Genomic DNA, 15,293 nt, shown 5'->3' with positions numbered 1-15,293 from the left:
TATCTTGTTAAAACATGGTGGAAAACAAAGCAAAACAGTGAAACTAAGAGAAACCCAGGTATATCATCTTACAGGTGCAGCCTGAGTGGAAATAACAGATTTTCTCTGTAAATACATCTGAAAGATGGCTGAAATCTTGAAGTTACTCTGAACTCTGGCAAAACTCAACTGAGTATCAAAATTTAAAGATGAAAGAGAAATTACTTGGAAATTCAAAGTTCTCCCCCTCCCCCAGGCTCATGGATATCTTCTGTGCAGACACCAGCACCAGAGCCAACCACTTCAAATAAGGTATCTTTTTTCAATAACTTTCTTGTGTTAAGAACTGTATAATTTCTATGTTGCAAGACTTATTGTTGTAGCAGTTACAGACAAAATGACACAGATGACTTCCAAGCTTGGTGAACACATCTCTCACGTAGGCTTTGCATCAACTGAGCATAACAGAAATAATAACTTCTACAAAGCACTCAATAAACACAATATTTCAGTTAGTTCTTTACACCAGTATATTTCATTTCTCAACCAAAGAGAGAAGAGAATATTTGGTAGAGATGCACTTTCTTAATGAACAATTCAGGTATGTGTTAACAGCCAGCCTCCAAACACACAGACAAGACTCTACACACTTAAGTATCCACAGGTGAAGAATAAATCAGAATGGCATTCAACATGCACATACATCATTCTGTTTTCTTCACCCTGCTCTAATCACTTACGTTTAATCACTTAAAACGGAACTGAAATTAGGTAATTTAAGAACTGCCTATTTAACTGGAAAAGTCACTCAAACGGAGAAACTTCAATTACTTCTTTCTGGCAGTCTTGCTGTAGATAACACAAAGACATGTGCTATCATGAATATGGTCAAAAACAGAGCTTGCCATCAACTGTGATGCCCTGGCCCCATGGGAACAATGGACATTTTACTACATCCAGATACAGTCACAGATACCAATATAATACAAGAACAAAGAGCTCAGAAAATACTCAAAGGATGAGGGACTCAGACCCTTGAAAGCACTGACTCTGAAAACAACCAAAGGTCAATGAAAGGATGGTATCATGATGAAGTAACACACGAACATAAGCTGCCAGTGTGATATTGTGGTCAAAAGGTCAAACGTGATCCTCTGAGTACAATTTAGACCAAAGAGATTGAAGATCACAAGAACTGCCATCCTAGATCAAAGGAAATCCATAACATATGCCCAAACTATGGTCTGGTTTTCCCCAGCAGGACACAGACAAGTTACGATTCAACATAAAGTCATCTTAAATCTCCTTCAAATCTTTGCTTACATAAACACATCCCCAAAAAGTCCCAAAAGTGTCAGTGGCTTTTCACCTGGGTTCTACGGGACTTGTCCAGTCCTACATAAACTTTAGAGAAGCACAGGGATATTCATAAAGCAGCTACAGTTCTTCACCCCACCTACTTAAACCCATCATACAGATGCTTAACCAGAGTTTACAAGGTATTAAAAAATCTCTCAAAGTTCTTAACGTGGTCAACAGAATTAAATAAACATAAGGAAGTTTGCCTTCACGGAAACATCAGGTTTCTCAATACCGGCATTCATCTTGTTTACTCAGAACTGTTTGTCCATCCCTAAATACCGCCAGCTTAATTTCTCCTTTTTTCCCCTCACTTCATAAATCATGGCACAAGGGTCAGATTACTGCTATGGAAGAATTAAAAATGTTTGCCTTCATTAAGCAGTCTTTTTGGAGATGCACATTGTCAGTATGCATGTAGTCAGAACGGTAAGCAGGGATATACTCTTCCCCATGGGCCTACAACTCATCCCAGCCACAAGTCTTTAGTGGAAGGAGAGTGAGCAGTTGATATGGATTTATACTACACATCTCAAACCAGCCCAATTACTATCACGTTATCTTCTTTTCTTCTTCAAAGGACAACCCACATACCTATTCAGGAGCTGAGTAACTCCAAGCAGTAATTCCCAATCTCCCTCCCTCCACACGTGGCAGGGGGTGGATTTCAAGCATTTTAGAGTAGTCCACAAACCACAATCTGCCTATTTTGGCATCATTCCTGGAAGCATCTGCAATGGTATAGAGTTCAATGGAACTCCACTCCAGCTTTGCAGATGGCAAGAACGGAGACATCCCCTGGAGAGGCTCTTATACAACTTGACCTTTGACGGAATGTACTGATGGCCGGAGGCACCAACACTTAGGCAGTATCATAAAATCTCCTGATACAATGTTATGCAATTACCAGTATCAGTACACCGCTTTATCTCCCAGTTGATGTTACAAATGAACAGAGGCCACCTGACAGGTTTGCTTCTGTGCAGATGGGAAGGAGATGGCCTGCTTGACATCAGACATCTTGAGGGCACATACCACTTTGTCCATAGAGGTCTGGGGTTAGCTGGCAAGGAAAAGAAGGGCTATTTTCTGGCTCCAGTAAGACTTAGATATGACCTCAGGAAAGTATATAAGAAACCTTATCTGAGAAGAGGGAATAAAGACACTGGATGCTAGATATTTAGCAGTGGTGCTTTCTCGCCCTCTGGCAAAACTTCCTGCTACCAGGAAAGACACATTCAAGAGCATAGTTAAATGTTAAATAATAAACAAGCTGCCACAAGCTCATGTTATTGTACTGGAGGATGGTGAGACCCTGCTTAAGGTCCCATGCTGGGATGGAGGTCAACATTCATTTATTAAAGTTCCATATGGAATTTTAGGACCACAGGGTCAGAGAAAATTGTAAATCAGATGGACAGAAATAGTTACTCAGATATCTGCATTGATGTAATCCATACTCTGCTGTTCATTAGTCCCAGTGAACAATCCAGAATCACTGAAACACAGGACTGTGTAGGGACAAGAGGTCTAAGACAAGAGAGGCTTCTGTCAACAGCAACCATTATCTAGCATCAAAATCGAGAAGCAGAAGTTCAGAGGAGGGACTGGAGCAGCTGTCCTGACTTCTGTGCGAGTCAGTCTGGGAGGATGGGCACGCTTCTCTGGAAACTCTGGCTTTAGCATTTCCTCAGCCTCTCCCGGCCGCCATGAGGTCTGCAGGAGTGCCACTAATGCCTGCTGCCTGCCCTTGCAGTAGGCTTTGGGAGGAAGAAGGATTAGACAGTGTCAGTTAATTCCTCAGACTACAGAGCTGAGAACGTGGTTACCAGGAATCCAAGAAACAGGCTGGCCAATGGGATACGCAGCCAGCACTTGTTGGCACCTGAGGAAGTCAATTCTGCAAACCCCGGAGCTTCTGTGATCTGTTCCTTCCAATGTTATCCCACATTTCCCACTTGTAGTCTGTCAGCTAAAACAGTATTCCTGATGCTGAGGTCCCACCAGGCACACTGGATTCCCTGGCTCCATGGGTTCTGCCAAAAAAGAGGGGACCTCAAGATGTCTCACTTGATATTACCTGAACATGAAGACCCTAACATGCAAACAGCAAGGTTGGCAAGGGAAGGGTTTGAAACTATTTTTGACTTAAGACCAGGTGGGGGTAAGAATTTTTTGTCCCAGAACTAATGAACTGGTTTATTTATTTGATATCTTTAAGTAATACAGATCTTTCCAAAAAGCATACTTATGGACATTCACTGCATGTTTAGGGGCTTCATTAAATTACTGGTGTAGAGTAATTCAGCTGAGAGCCGTAAGATTATGGCTTGAGGGTTTGGGGTTTTCTTGTTTGTTTTGTTGGAGTATTAAGACGTCTGGCAGAGTCCTTTTTGTTTCAAGGCAAACATTGATTATGGTGGGACTCAATGACCTTTAAAGTCTTTTCCAACCTAAATGATTCTATGATTCTGCATCAACTGGTTTTCTTGCTGAGCAAATACCTCATGTTCACAGTTTACCATGATTCACTCCCTAGGCAAGGCAAGAGGCATATATACCAACATACCTATAAAAGAAAATACTTTCTCTAATAGAGAGATTATTTCCACCACAGGGATATCTGACTGTTATTGAGATACAGTTATTATAAAGAGAAGCTAACTCCCAAGAGCAGGTACTCTACCCAAGCACTCTGGGAGGTATCAAAGATGAAGGCTCTGTTGCCTACAATATGCACAATGCATGGGAATGTGAGGGGGGGATGAAGAGATATCCAGTGCTAGCAAGCAGTCTCCCACCACAATGGTATCTTGTGACAGAGGTCCTAGAAAAGGTCAGGAAACTGCCAAGTTGAACAGTGTGCATCTCATTGCTCCCTAGCACTGACTGGGTACGGCGGCACTGGCCCCAGCTGGGTGCCTATAGAAATGGGTGGAAGGACTAAGATCCTTTGGTTATATCCTGGTATCTGATGCACAGGAGCAGGATGTTGCAAGGTGCACTCGAAGGTTCAGATACAACTGATAATGGTTTTGTCACAGGTTCTAGAATTCAGCATTGGCTAATGTTGTTGGAGAGGAATGATTGCACGTGGCACTGGGGATAGGATTCCTAAGGAATGTAAGCAGGACCTGAGCTCTTCTGAGTTAAAAACATGATGCATCTTACTAGTCTGCACCCTTGAAGTTTACAGCCTTGAAGAAAGTCTTCCATAAAGGCAGTTACCTGTTTAGGAAGACTAGACTTCTGAAGGCAGACTGGATGTGTGGCCTACAGGACAATTCTTACCATTCTGGAAGGCAATTTACAGTTGGGACAATGTCATCCCAGTATTAGGAGAAAATCTCAATTGAGCACTTAATCTAATTACAGATTAGGTGCTCTGAAGGAGATAATGGGAAGACCAGACGATCACAGAGAAGAATGGAGGAGAGCGAAGTATTGGAGGCAAACAATGCCAGGCGGCAGCCTAAACCATTTTGTCCACCAGTAGTGATCAAGAAGACCACATACAGAAAAATAACAAGAATAAACATTGTTCTGACCCAAAAGAAAGATGAAAATGGTAAAAGGGAAAAGAGAAAAGAAACCTGGGAAAGTAGATGAAAGAACAGCTGAGTGGAGCTGTATGACTTAGGGCATCTTACACTTATATGAATGAGGTCAGATGTAATAGAGGATAATGGGGAGGACAGAGACATTTTTGCGGCCCTAGGGAACTGTTTGGACAGAAGTCTCTGGTGCTGACATCTGGGGACCTATGTGTACCTCCAGCATGGCTGCAAATGAGGACTACTGTTCAGATAAGGCATTTATGGAACAAAGGAGTACCTGAGGTACTACATGACAAGTAGAAAAGGGGGAACTCTTTCTTGTATCTTTGGGATCTCTGTGAGGTTCCACTTCTTTTGGAATAAAACTGTCTCAGTAAGTAAAAGTTATTAAGATAATTTTGCAAGTGACATGATCAAAGGCTGAAGCAGTAACAGCTATACATCATCCACTAGCTCTCTTACTACTCAACAAAAAATAGTCAACCCAAGGTTTCTGAAGTTGTATTTCTAGGCAGGGCGATGGTCTGAAGAGGCTGACTTGCTAGCCATTAACCTCTGATTCAAACTGCCACCCAGGAAGTTACAGGAATTGCTGCAATGCACTCTTTCTTATTTGACTTTCACATCCTACTTTCATGTTCCTTATATTTAAGCAATCCTGCACGAACCTGCACAAAATTCAACTAAGGAAAAAACCAGCGTTCTGAATTCACTCCTTTAGTTGTCTCTTCTGCTCTACCATGGGGCAATCACCCCAAATCCTTTTTCAAACAGTGTCTTCCCTGCACCTGCTCTGCTGTACTATTGGGCTTTTTGGCCTTTGTAAGAAAAACTGCTTCACATCTGCAGTAGGACTGAAGTGCTCTTTATTTTTGATATCTGGATCAAATTCAATCCCAGTCTTTCTCTCCATGTTTCCGCAGTGTGTGTATCCCTTCTACAGCAACACACCAGTCGTCTTGAGCAAATCCATGTAGCTGAACAAAGACCCCAGGGAACAACAGCTGCTGAAGTGCTTTAGAAGTAGGAAATCTAACTGCTGTTCCTTCATGTCATGTTCAACTAGAATCCACATACCTTTTGTCAAAACAACAGCAAATTGTATCCCCAAACTGGTTTACTCACATTTGAAATCAACATGTCATAACTGAGCTTGGCAAAAAAACATTATAAACTGGAGCTTTTAAACATGAAATGGAGTTTATGGCCAGAGGAATTAATTCAGCTCCCAAGTCAGAATTCTTGCGTGTGACAATCCATTACATTTCTACCACTATCCTGATACTGAGCACAGCAATACACATCAGATTAACCCACTTGATCACTGGAGACCAAATTAATGAGATGGAGAACAAAAGAGAGATCAAAGGGCCACTAATGCCCTTAACTAGCCCCTTTAGGATCAGGGAAGTGACAAGGTGAGAATACATCCCTTGATCTAGGCCGATGATTCATGTCTCAAGCTGCAGAGGAAGAGGAAACACACCCAAAATGTCACATAATTTGAACAGAGTGGCTGCAGGGGGGAATAGAACCTTCCCCTTGTATCTGGCAACCTGCACAGAAGTGACCAATACAACCTAAGTATATTCCAGACAATACCCTATTATCTTTCAACACTGAGCTGTATGTTTTAGCACCTGCTTTTGAGGCAATGCCCCTAAAAAGAAAAGGTGAAAAGGTCCCAAGAGAACTCTTGGCCACCTCTTGCCTGATCCATGTTGGCAGCAAGCCCAAAGCTCCGAAGCATGAGATACGATTACAGTTCCTTAATGCAGACCGAAAGCGTTATGGGCAAATGAAAGGCAGCACAACAACGCTTCCTGTTCTTTACAGACAGTGAAATAAGGGGAAAATAAACAGAAATTAAAAGTAAAAAATTAAAATCTCAGAACTCAAAGACAGAAGAGACCACCATGACCACCCATGCCATGTGTGCCTGCTTTATCCCCTGTCCTCCTCTCTGTATCTAATCTCAAGACCTAGAATGGATGGAAGGGTGATAAAATATGAACATACATTGCTGAAGTGTGATATATACCCAGGTACTGAGGTTTGGCTTTCAACTGTGCTTTGTTTATAAACCAAATTCCATATACTTGACTCTTGGCGACCCCTGCAACACAAGGTTTTAAGATACTGAAGACAGAGAGACCTGAAGATCAAACTCCACTGCACCTTTTCCATGGTGCTTATTTACCTTCTTTGACTTTTAGTTTAATATTTGCTTGTTTTCAGTCTAAGTAAGAGTTTGGGGGAAGTCCAGAGAAAGCTGTCAGGCAGATCTGAGAGCTCTATGCACAGAAAAACACAGAGAGAGAATACATAATGCCTAATGCAGTTCTATGGGGGCACACAACAAAAAGTGATTTCTCCAATTGTTCAGAACTCTTTCACCCCTAAGTCCAGCCTGGCTACCGCCAACAGGAGAGACTGAGGCCCATTTCCCTTCTGTAATCTCACCCCTCTGCCAGCTTATCTTTGGGAAATGTCCACTTGCTCCCTGGCTATATTCCAGGACGGGTGTGTGTGGCCAGAAGTCCTCTGTTGACTGTTGCTCACTCCAGCCCTGTTGATTTACCCTGCTGATCATGTATTTGTGCTCTGCTGCAGATGGGTTTGTTTCTCCTGTTTATGTCTTCCTCATGTAATTACTTGGACCTCCAGATCCATGACCTTTTTGGTACCGAAAATCTTCAAGTCAGAATGGGTCTATGCCTACACGTCTCATAAATAATTCTACTGGCACAATGACCAGCACCAGATGGGGCACTGGGGAGATGGAAGATTTAGGTTTAAAGTCCTTCCAACTCCTCCTTAAATGGAGAACAGTTTCCTGTGACACATTTTCTTTTGATCAGGAAAGGAGAAGACATACCACACAAAGCTCCAACTCAGCCTCTGCATGTGCTCAAAAAAGCAATGGAAGGTCAGAAAGATTCTAAGCTCAGCTTTTTCTAGCAGCTGACTCTAGCTGAGACTCCCTACTCTGCACCTGGATTTTAATGGTTCACCTTCCAGATACACTTAAATCCTATCCTGATACTAATACCATGCTAGTCATAGAATCCCAGACTGGTTTGGGTAGGAAGGGACCTTAAAGCTCCTCCAGCTCCAACCCCTGCCACAGGCAGGGACCCCTTCCCCTGGAGCAGCTTGCTCCAAGCCCCTGTGTCCAACCTGGCCTTGAGCACTGCCAGGGATGGGGCAGCCACAGCTTCTCTGGGCACCCTCTGCCAGCGCCTCAGCACCCTCACAGGGAAGAACTGCATTAATCTCCACTGCAGGTTATACTACATACAATGCCAATCCTACACTAATACTATACACCCAGTTCCTGAAAGAACTGTTTGGCCAAAATGATTTCTTGAACCCTACCAATGTATTTGTATTGGGTTACTACTGCCTTTTCGAGACAATGCTTTCTATTTTTCTATATGCTTTTCCTGTCCTGAGTAGTACTTATGCCACATCTAAAGATACTTTTCTTTAAGCTGTAAGAGCCATTAATCTCGCTGCGGCACTTTAGTGCAATTTCCTGTTCTAAAGGTTAGTGTCAGAATTCCTCTTTTCGATACTTGGGCAAAGAATTTTATTATGCTGTAGTCAATAGAAGGGGCTCAGTTGTTGCCAGCTTTTGAGTCAGTTCTTGCACATTGCTTAACACAAAGTCAAGAATATAGTTCTGTGTACTCTAGTACTAGCTGTTCCAAGAGGCAGAAATTGCTTCTTTGAACTTACTCTTATTGTGCTATCAGACCAGTTTATTCACAGGTAATTTAAGTCTCCATTATCATTTAGTTAGACTTTACCACTTCTTTGATCTCTGTCAACATTATGCACTCCACATCCCTTTGTTGATCCAGGAGCTAGTAGTATAGAAGACTACTAATATATTTACTTTTTTATGGGTTGGGAGTGTAACCCTCTATAAGCAGTTAAGGAGGTGATTATAATTCTCCAACAGCGTTGTGCATTGCTACATTGGAAACACTCTCCATTTCCAGGATGATCATGTGGGGTTCACTGCAACTATTTCAAGGGTTAATTATCACTGTTCTGAATACACACATGCTTCTCTTCTGGATATAGCTATGTCTGATTTTCAGTTTCTGAGTCGTACACACCTACACAGTGATAATTTGGGATCCTCCTGTAATTCTCACTCATTCCACCATAAATAGAAGATTGATTTTAAAAAATAAGTTTTAAAAATCATTCATTTCTTTGCAGAGGAGAGGAAAGAGTCCAATCCTTGCTTTTGCCATTCAGAGCCTTTAGGAGCTTGTTCTGTGTTCACAAGGGTTTTCCCTGCAGAAATAAGTTAAAGCAATGTGCTGAGTGGGTAAGTGAAAGTTTACTTTCTCCTGTAATCACCCATAGAACTGTAAAGATTATACAGAAATGAGGCAGTGTTGTGGAACTTGTGATAAAATAATGCAATTTAGGAACACTGGTTCTATACTTTTGCCTGATAAATAAGACTGTTCTGCTGTTCTACGTATCTACGTGGTTTTTCTACACATAGGTGTGTAAGGTGATCAGTGATTGAGTATCACTTTGCCTTCTTTATAGGTAAACTCAAACTGCTGTATTCACTATCTCTTTTTAACATCAGTTTTTGCAAATTTTCCCAAACTTTTAACATGGTTTCTAGAATACTATCCCTAAAACTAGAGACTGTAATGATCCCAGCCACACCTCACATGCTAACAGCATCACCCTTCCCTTGCATACCAGATTGGGGCTATATACACTGAAATAAAGAGAAACTAATGCTCACTTTCAAAGACGTATGCTTGCATGTGCACTTTACTAAAATAAACTGTAAGTGCTGAGCTATTTCTCAAATAAAAAGGTTTTTTCATCCACAATTACATTTGCATGTGAATTCTGTTGCAATTCAAACTGGATAAATCTTCCGTCTCTTTCTTTCAAGTCTCTACAGTGGCTCACTCCTTTTCTTTCCAAGATGTTCCTTATTTTCCCATCTTCAAACCAACAGTTCTCTCCAGTACCAACTGGAGACTGAGGCATGGGCAAGAAGGAAACCAAGATTCATTCCTCAAAAACCAGCAGACAGAGCAACATAAAAATCAGAAGGAGAGGCTGTGAAAATTTCATTATTCGTCATCTTACAGGGAGTTGATCTGCAAAGGACTCTAGGAACTGCAATTCAGAGGGCATGGTGAGTCCTTCACTGCTTGGGGGGTGCCTGCTATCAGTAAGATGTAAACATGTTCCTTCCAACCTACTTGTCTGAAAGGTTTGGTTCTTCCATCTTACTACAGGGGCATTCTCTTCCCTTGGACTCTTTTCAGAAGAAGTCCAAGCTATTGCAGAGGGCTCAGCAGAGCTCTAAAGCTCCAGCTATTTGGAAACTGGAGACTAGTTCACAACACTACTTTTCCCATTTTAAGCAATAGTTAATGCTCAGAGCATGTACTACCTGAACAAGCTTGAGCTCTGAACAAGCTTGAAGATGATTTCTGTAAGAAGTCTAAGGTGTTGGGTTTTTGACCTATAAAGCCTTAAGTGGCTCTGCCTACTTGAGAAATTCCTCTGCCTTTGCATCATCCTACATGGAGTGGAGTGCCAGAGGTAACGCTGCCTGGCTTGAACTGGAAGGGGCAGGCAGCAGGCAGGTCCTGGGCAGCGCTGCGGATCCACCCGCTCACCCACTTCTGCAAAACTGGAAACCCAGAGACCTCCCAGCAGAACTGGCCACAGCGGCGAGGGGTGTGAGGAGGAGCTCCACACAGGGATTCTTTTGATATAGGTAAAGAAGGTCCTTTTAAAGTTAGCTTCTAAGAACAGAACACACTGTGATCAAAGTCCATCTCTATAGATGGTCCTAGAGAGTACAGCAGAGAGAAATGAAACCAAGAAAGTGTTCTGGTAGAAGTACATTTGGTTGAGGCTCCATTACTTCCATGCAGGATTTTCTATATTACATGAAGAATGCATTTCTAAAAATACATTGACCAGAACACTCTGAAGATAATTATAAGTTAAAGAGAATTTTACTTGAATATAGGGCTAACTCTGCACCACTTATCCTTAAGCAATCCTATTATACCACTGAAATAAGAGAGCACTGCTCCAAAACCAGGACTGGACCACCCACTCTGCTTTGCTAAGCTCAGCTCTGCAGTTTCTGTTCTCCTGTGATGGGCAGGAGAACTGATGGCATCTTTCAGACACAACCAAGAAGACCTATCCACAAGTGATTTAAAAACAAAACTTCTCAACTCATTAACCTCAAAGATAATCATGTTACATATCTGAATGGCATATAAAGAACCAATTGTGCAGGTAGGTGTGAACAGGCAGGTGAGAGTTCCAATGACATTAAAGTCGAGCACATGGCCTAACATTTTTGCAAGATTGGGATGCTGACAACCACATGTAAAATGAGATGTCCCAATAAAACCTAATTAATTCAGGTGTATTTAGTATCCAACTATTTAAATGCAAACTAAAAATTGTTCCTCCCATTATTTTCTTACTTATCTTGCACCCCGGTGCAGAATTAGAAACTACACCATACAACATACACAAGAGGTCACAGGTACACTTGACTAAGCCTTCCCAGAACACGGTGCCTAGCACCAGACAAACATCCTGCTGCAGCAGGCACAGCCTGACCCCCCTGATCCCAACGCTGCCATCTGAAACCAGACCAGAGTGATTTTCCACACTGGATTCAGTGGGATATGGAATAGGAATGATCACCTATGCGTGCACAGTGGTGTAACCAAGGCCTAAAAACATATACCGTGCAGGTCAGTATCTGTGTGCACAAACTCAGCAGATTAGTGTTTCCCCAGCACTCTCATTCTGAGGATGAGTTTTAAAGCGTGAAGTCCATTGGTAAATCCAACACTACTCAGGGCTCAGCACTCAAAATGCCTCGTTTGTGTTGCTGCGACAGCCAGTGAGACAAAAAAATCCCACCACGTAGCACTCGGTTTGGTTAAAAACATCCACACGTCCCACAACCCAGGTTACCACCTTCTCCTTTCAAAAAGGTCCACGCTCTACACTTTGTGCTCAGTTGCAACACCACTGTAGTTTTTGTAAGGAATAAATATTGACTTTCCTGGACGTTGCCTCACGACCGAACAGGACCTTGAGTACATTTGGCTACGATTTTTTTTCTAGCCTGGCAATATAGTTTTACAGCGCAGCTTTTGTTCTGAGTAGTTGAAAAGGCGTGGAAAAAACAGGCTTTATAAATGTCACACATCGCCTGCTCCCATTTGCAGACAGGTGACCATGCTCTAAAGCTGGCCTGACTGTATTTCTTACAAGACTATACACAATTTCTTACCTTCATTTAAATTTGCCAGCTACAAATTTGATTAAGATTACGACATTTCACATTTGGGAAGTCAAGACTGGAAAGAGCTACGCAAAAATGAAGATTCAGTATTAACGCAGGCTATTCTGTTGGGTTTTGTTTTCAAGAATAAAGCACACAACTGCCAAGCAAATTCCCAACAGAAACGAGAGAGAACGCACCAGGTCTCAAGAAACTGAGCTCAAAACTTGTCACAGGCAGGAGGTCGGTCTGTTCATGACCAGCTCAGCGCTGTCTTTTGGCAGCGTTTGCACCTCACGGCGGGATGGTCAGATGCTCTCTCCTTAGCACAGGTCAGAAACCAGCACTAATTTCACTTGTAAAAACATTTGGTGCTGACACCACAGGAGCTGCTCTATGGGCACAATTCAACATTCAGGTACAGGCAGTACAAAAAACAACAATGAGCAGGGTCAGTAACTGAGGGGGGCAAAGCCTGGGTGTGTATTATAGCTGTACCACAAGCCCAGCTACCAGCAGGAGTGTGCAGAAAAACTGATTTGGATTTCACACCAAAAAATGAATTATAAAATCCTGTTTTCTGTCAGGTGCTCAGTGTCCCACCTGTGTCTCGACACACTCAGCGTCAGAACATCAAGTAAGACAGGCAGTAACCTGTGAGGAATCAACCATATCCACAATTCAACACTGACACAAGCGCACCTACAGACTGAGACCAAACGGAGAAGCAGCCATATGCATCATCCCGTCCCCCTCGCAGCAGCAAGCACGGCTTGGGGGGCAGGAACACAAAGGAACAACACACACAGGTGGACAGCTCATGTGAGAAATGCCTACTTGCTGCAGCTGGAAAAGAAAACCAAACGCCTTGAGCCAGGAGCTGAAACAGCAAGAACAGAAAAAGGGAGAGGACCAGAGCAGGACAGCGGGGCAGATGGAGCTGGACTGAACACGGCTCCTCTTACCTGCAGCAGTTTTCCTTCAGCTGGAGTCACCTCAGCAACGTTCGCAAACTCCCCTTCCAGCACAATGGGCTCCACCTTCAGGGGGATCACTCTAATGATGGCTTTCTGCGCCGCCGACCTCTCTGACTCGACCGCCGCCGCCAGCGCCAGCCCTGTATGGCCAAGCCCTGCGTGCAGGGTCGCCATGAGCAGCCACGGCCAGAGGACAGCCAGCTGCAGCGGGGGGCCAGCACTCATGCTACCAGCTGCAGCAGCGGGCTCCGGCCACACATACCGCTCGGGAACGCGTCCTCACCCTGCGGTGGGCTCCAGCCGTCGGCAAAGCTTGTCGGGGTTCCGAGCGTGTGTCCCAGCGACAGGGAGGCAGGAGACAGAGGAAAGAGGGGCTCAGTCACCGCCAGCGTTGCTCACCAGGACACGGCTCCGGGTCTCGCCTTCACCGCTTCTCTTCCTTGGTGCCACGTGCTCAAAGGCCGCTGGGAGCTCAAAGGCATATTTTAAACCAACAAACTGGCTACAGAAAGAATAGATATCCTAAACTGTGAGTCCCTCCCCCAGCACAGAAATCAGGAAAGATCAGAGGAACAGGTTGCAAGCAAGAAATCAGTTCGGATACACAGGAACACCAGGGAGCATGAGGAACTTGTCAGTCCCACAGAGATGAAATATGGGGAGGTCTCGCTGCAGACATGGTGTTCTCCTGTCTCCTGACCAGGTGTTAGGAAGATCCACAGGTCCAAAACGTCTAATCCAAACACCCTTGGGAGACCTCTCTGCTTCTTGCCAGCATTTCCCACAGAGGCAGCTCAAGCTCGCTGCCTTCGCTGTTGTCGGCAGTTACCAGTCTTCTTCCCAGAAACAATGCAGGAGGGATTTCTTGGACTTACGGTGAAAAGAACATTTGCTCCAGCACCGTTCCCTTGCAAACCCAGCTGACCCCTTCCATCCTTCTCCTGCCACAAGCACTTCTTTCAAATTTGGAGCTCAACTTTACCTCTCTCCCGGCAATCCACGTCCAGACCCAAAGCGTGGGGAAGGTTACTCAGAATAATCAATAAAGCACAGAGCTTCTCTTCACAGCTTCAAGTTCCCAGGAGAGAAAAAAGGCCCCCGAAACACTTCACAAGTTTAGATGCCAAATGGGTACGAAGCACAAAGTGACAGCATATCTGGCTCCTCTCCCACTAGTTCTGTGCAGCCACTTCCAGACGCACATGAAGAAGAACCCGATTAAAGGCCCCACAGAATAAAAACTTAAGTTCCCTGGACTGTGCGCAGGTCCCACGAAACGTTTCGAGGAGACTTCATAGCTGGGACGACTCGGGCAGAGGAGGCTGTCAGTTAAAGCAAAGTTACAGCGATTGCTGCAACGGGGAGCAAAAAGGGATTGGAAAGAAAAAGGAAAGAGAAAAGCTCCGCCAACCTGTTGGGCTGCTGCCGGCTGGAGGCCAGCCGGGGCCGGGAAGCGCTGCTGTAAAGCCTGGGCAAACGCGGTTTGCAGTGGGTTGAGAAGAGCTCTGGAGATAGCCTTAAATTCACAGAGAGAAACTAAAAGCTGTGGTATTTCCACTGAACGCAGAGCGAGGGCTGGTTCCCGTCGGCCGGCCGGCCGGCAGCAGGCAGGTAGGGAGGTGCGACTGGAGCTCCGCAGCCCGAGAGCGGCTCCAGCGAGACCCAAGGAGAACGCTGCTGCCGACAGCGAGCTCCGGGGCCGGCCCGGCTGGAGGCGACGTGTCCGCAGGCAGCCGCCGAGCCGGGGACGGAGCCGGAGCGGCTCGGGAAGGCTCCTGCAGCGCGCCGGGGGCTGCTCCCGCCGCGGAGCGCGGCTGCCGGCGCCGGGCGCACGGCGGAGGACGGCGGCCGGGCCGGGCCGGGCCGGAGCGGGCAGGACAGGGCCGGGAGCGGCGGCGGGGGCGGGCTGCGGGCCCGGCGGGGGCTGCGGCCGCCGGACACCGGCTCCGCGGAGGCCGCTCCTCAGCCGAGCGCGGGGCGGGGCGGGGCGGCGGGGCCCGCGGGGCGGTGGCGGCCGCGCTCTCCTACCTGGGACACGCAGCGAGGGTGGAGCCGCCGCGGACCGGGCCTCGGGCTCCCCCTCCCGCCGCACCGCCC

General features: G+C 45.2%; 1 protein-coding gene across 3 annotated transcripts in view; it reads right to left on the bottom strand.

Moving 5' to 3' along the window:
* The window catches only part of RNF43 (ring finger protein 43), a 58,092-nt gene extending 43,062 nt beyond the window's left edge, over window positions 1-15,030 (bottom strand). For 2 of the 3 annotated variants that reach the window (XM_065694349.1, XM_065694346.1), the window contains exon 1: window positions 13,185-15,030. In XM_065694349.1, coding sequence (XP_065550421.1) covers window positions 13,185-13,421 — 237 coding nt within the window. In that variant the 5' untranslated portion in view covers window positions 13,422-15,030. The remainder of the gene's footprint in view (window positions 1-13,184) is intronic. The other variant, XM_065694347.1, reaches the window with a different exon arrangement.
* Between the last annotated feature and the right edge of the window lie 263 nt (window positions 15,031-15,293).

This window comes from Lathamus discolor, chromosome 14 (assembly GCF_037157495.1).
Source record: "Lathamus discolor isolate bLatDis1 chromosome 14, bLatDis1.hap1, whole genome shotgun sequence".
Taxonomy (NCBI): Eukaryota; Metazoa; Chordata; class Aves; order Psittaciformes; family Psittacidae; genus Lathamus; species Lathamus discolor.
This window is presented reverse-complemented; position numbering and strand designations above follow the sequence as displayed.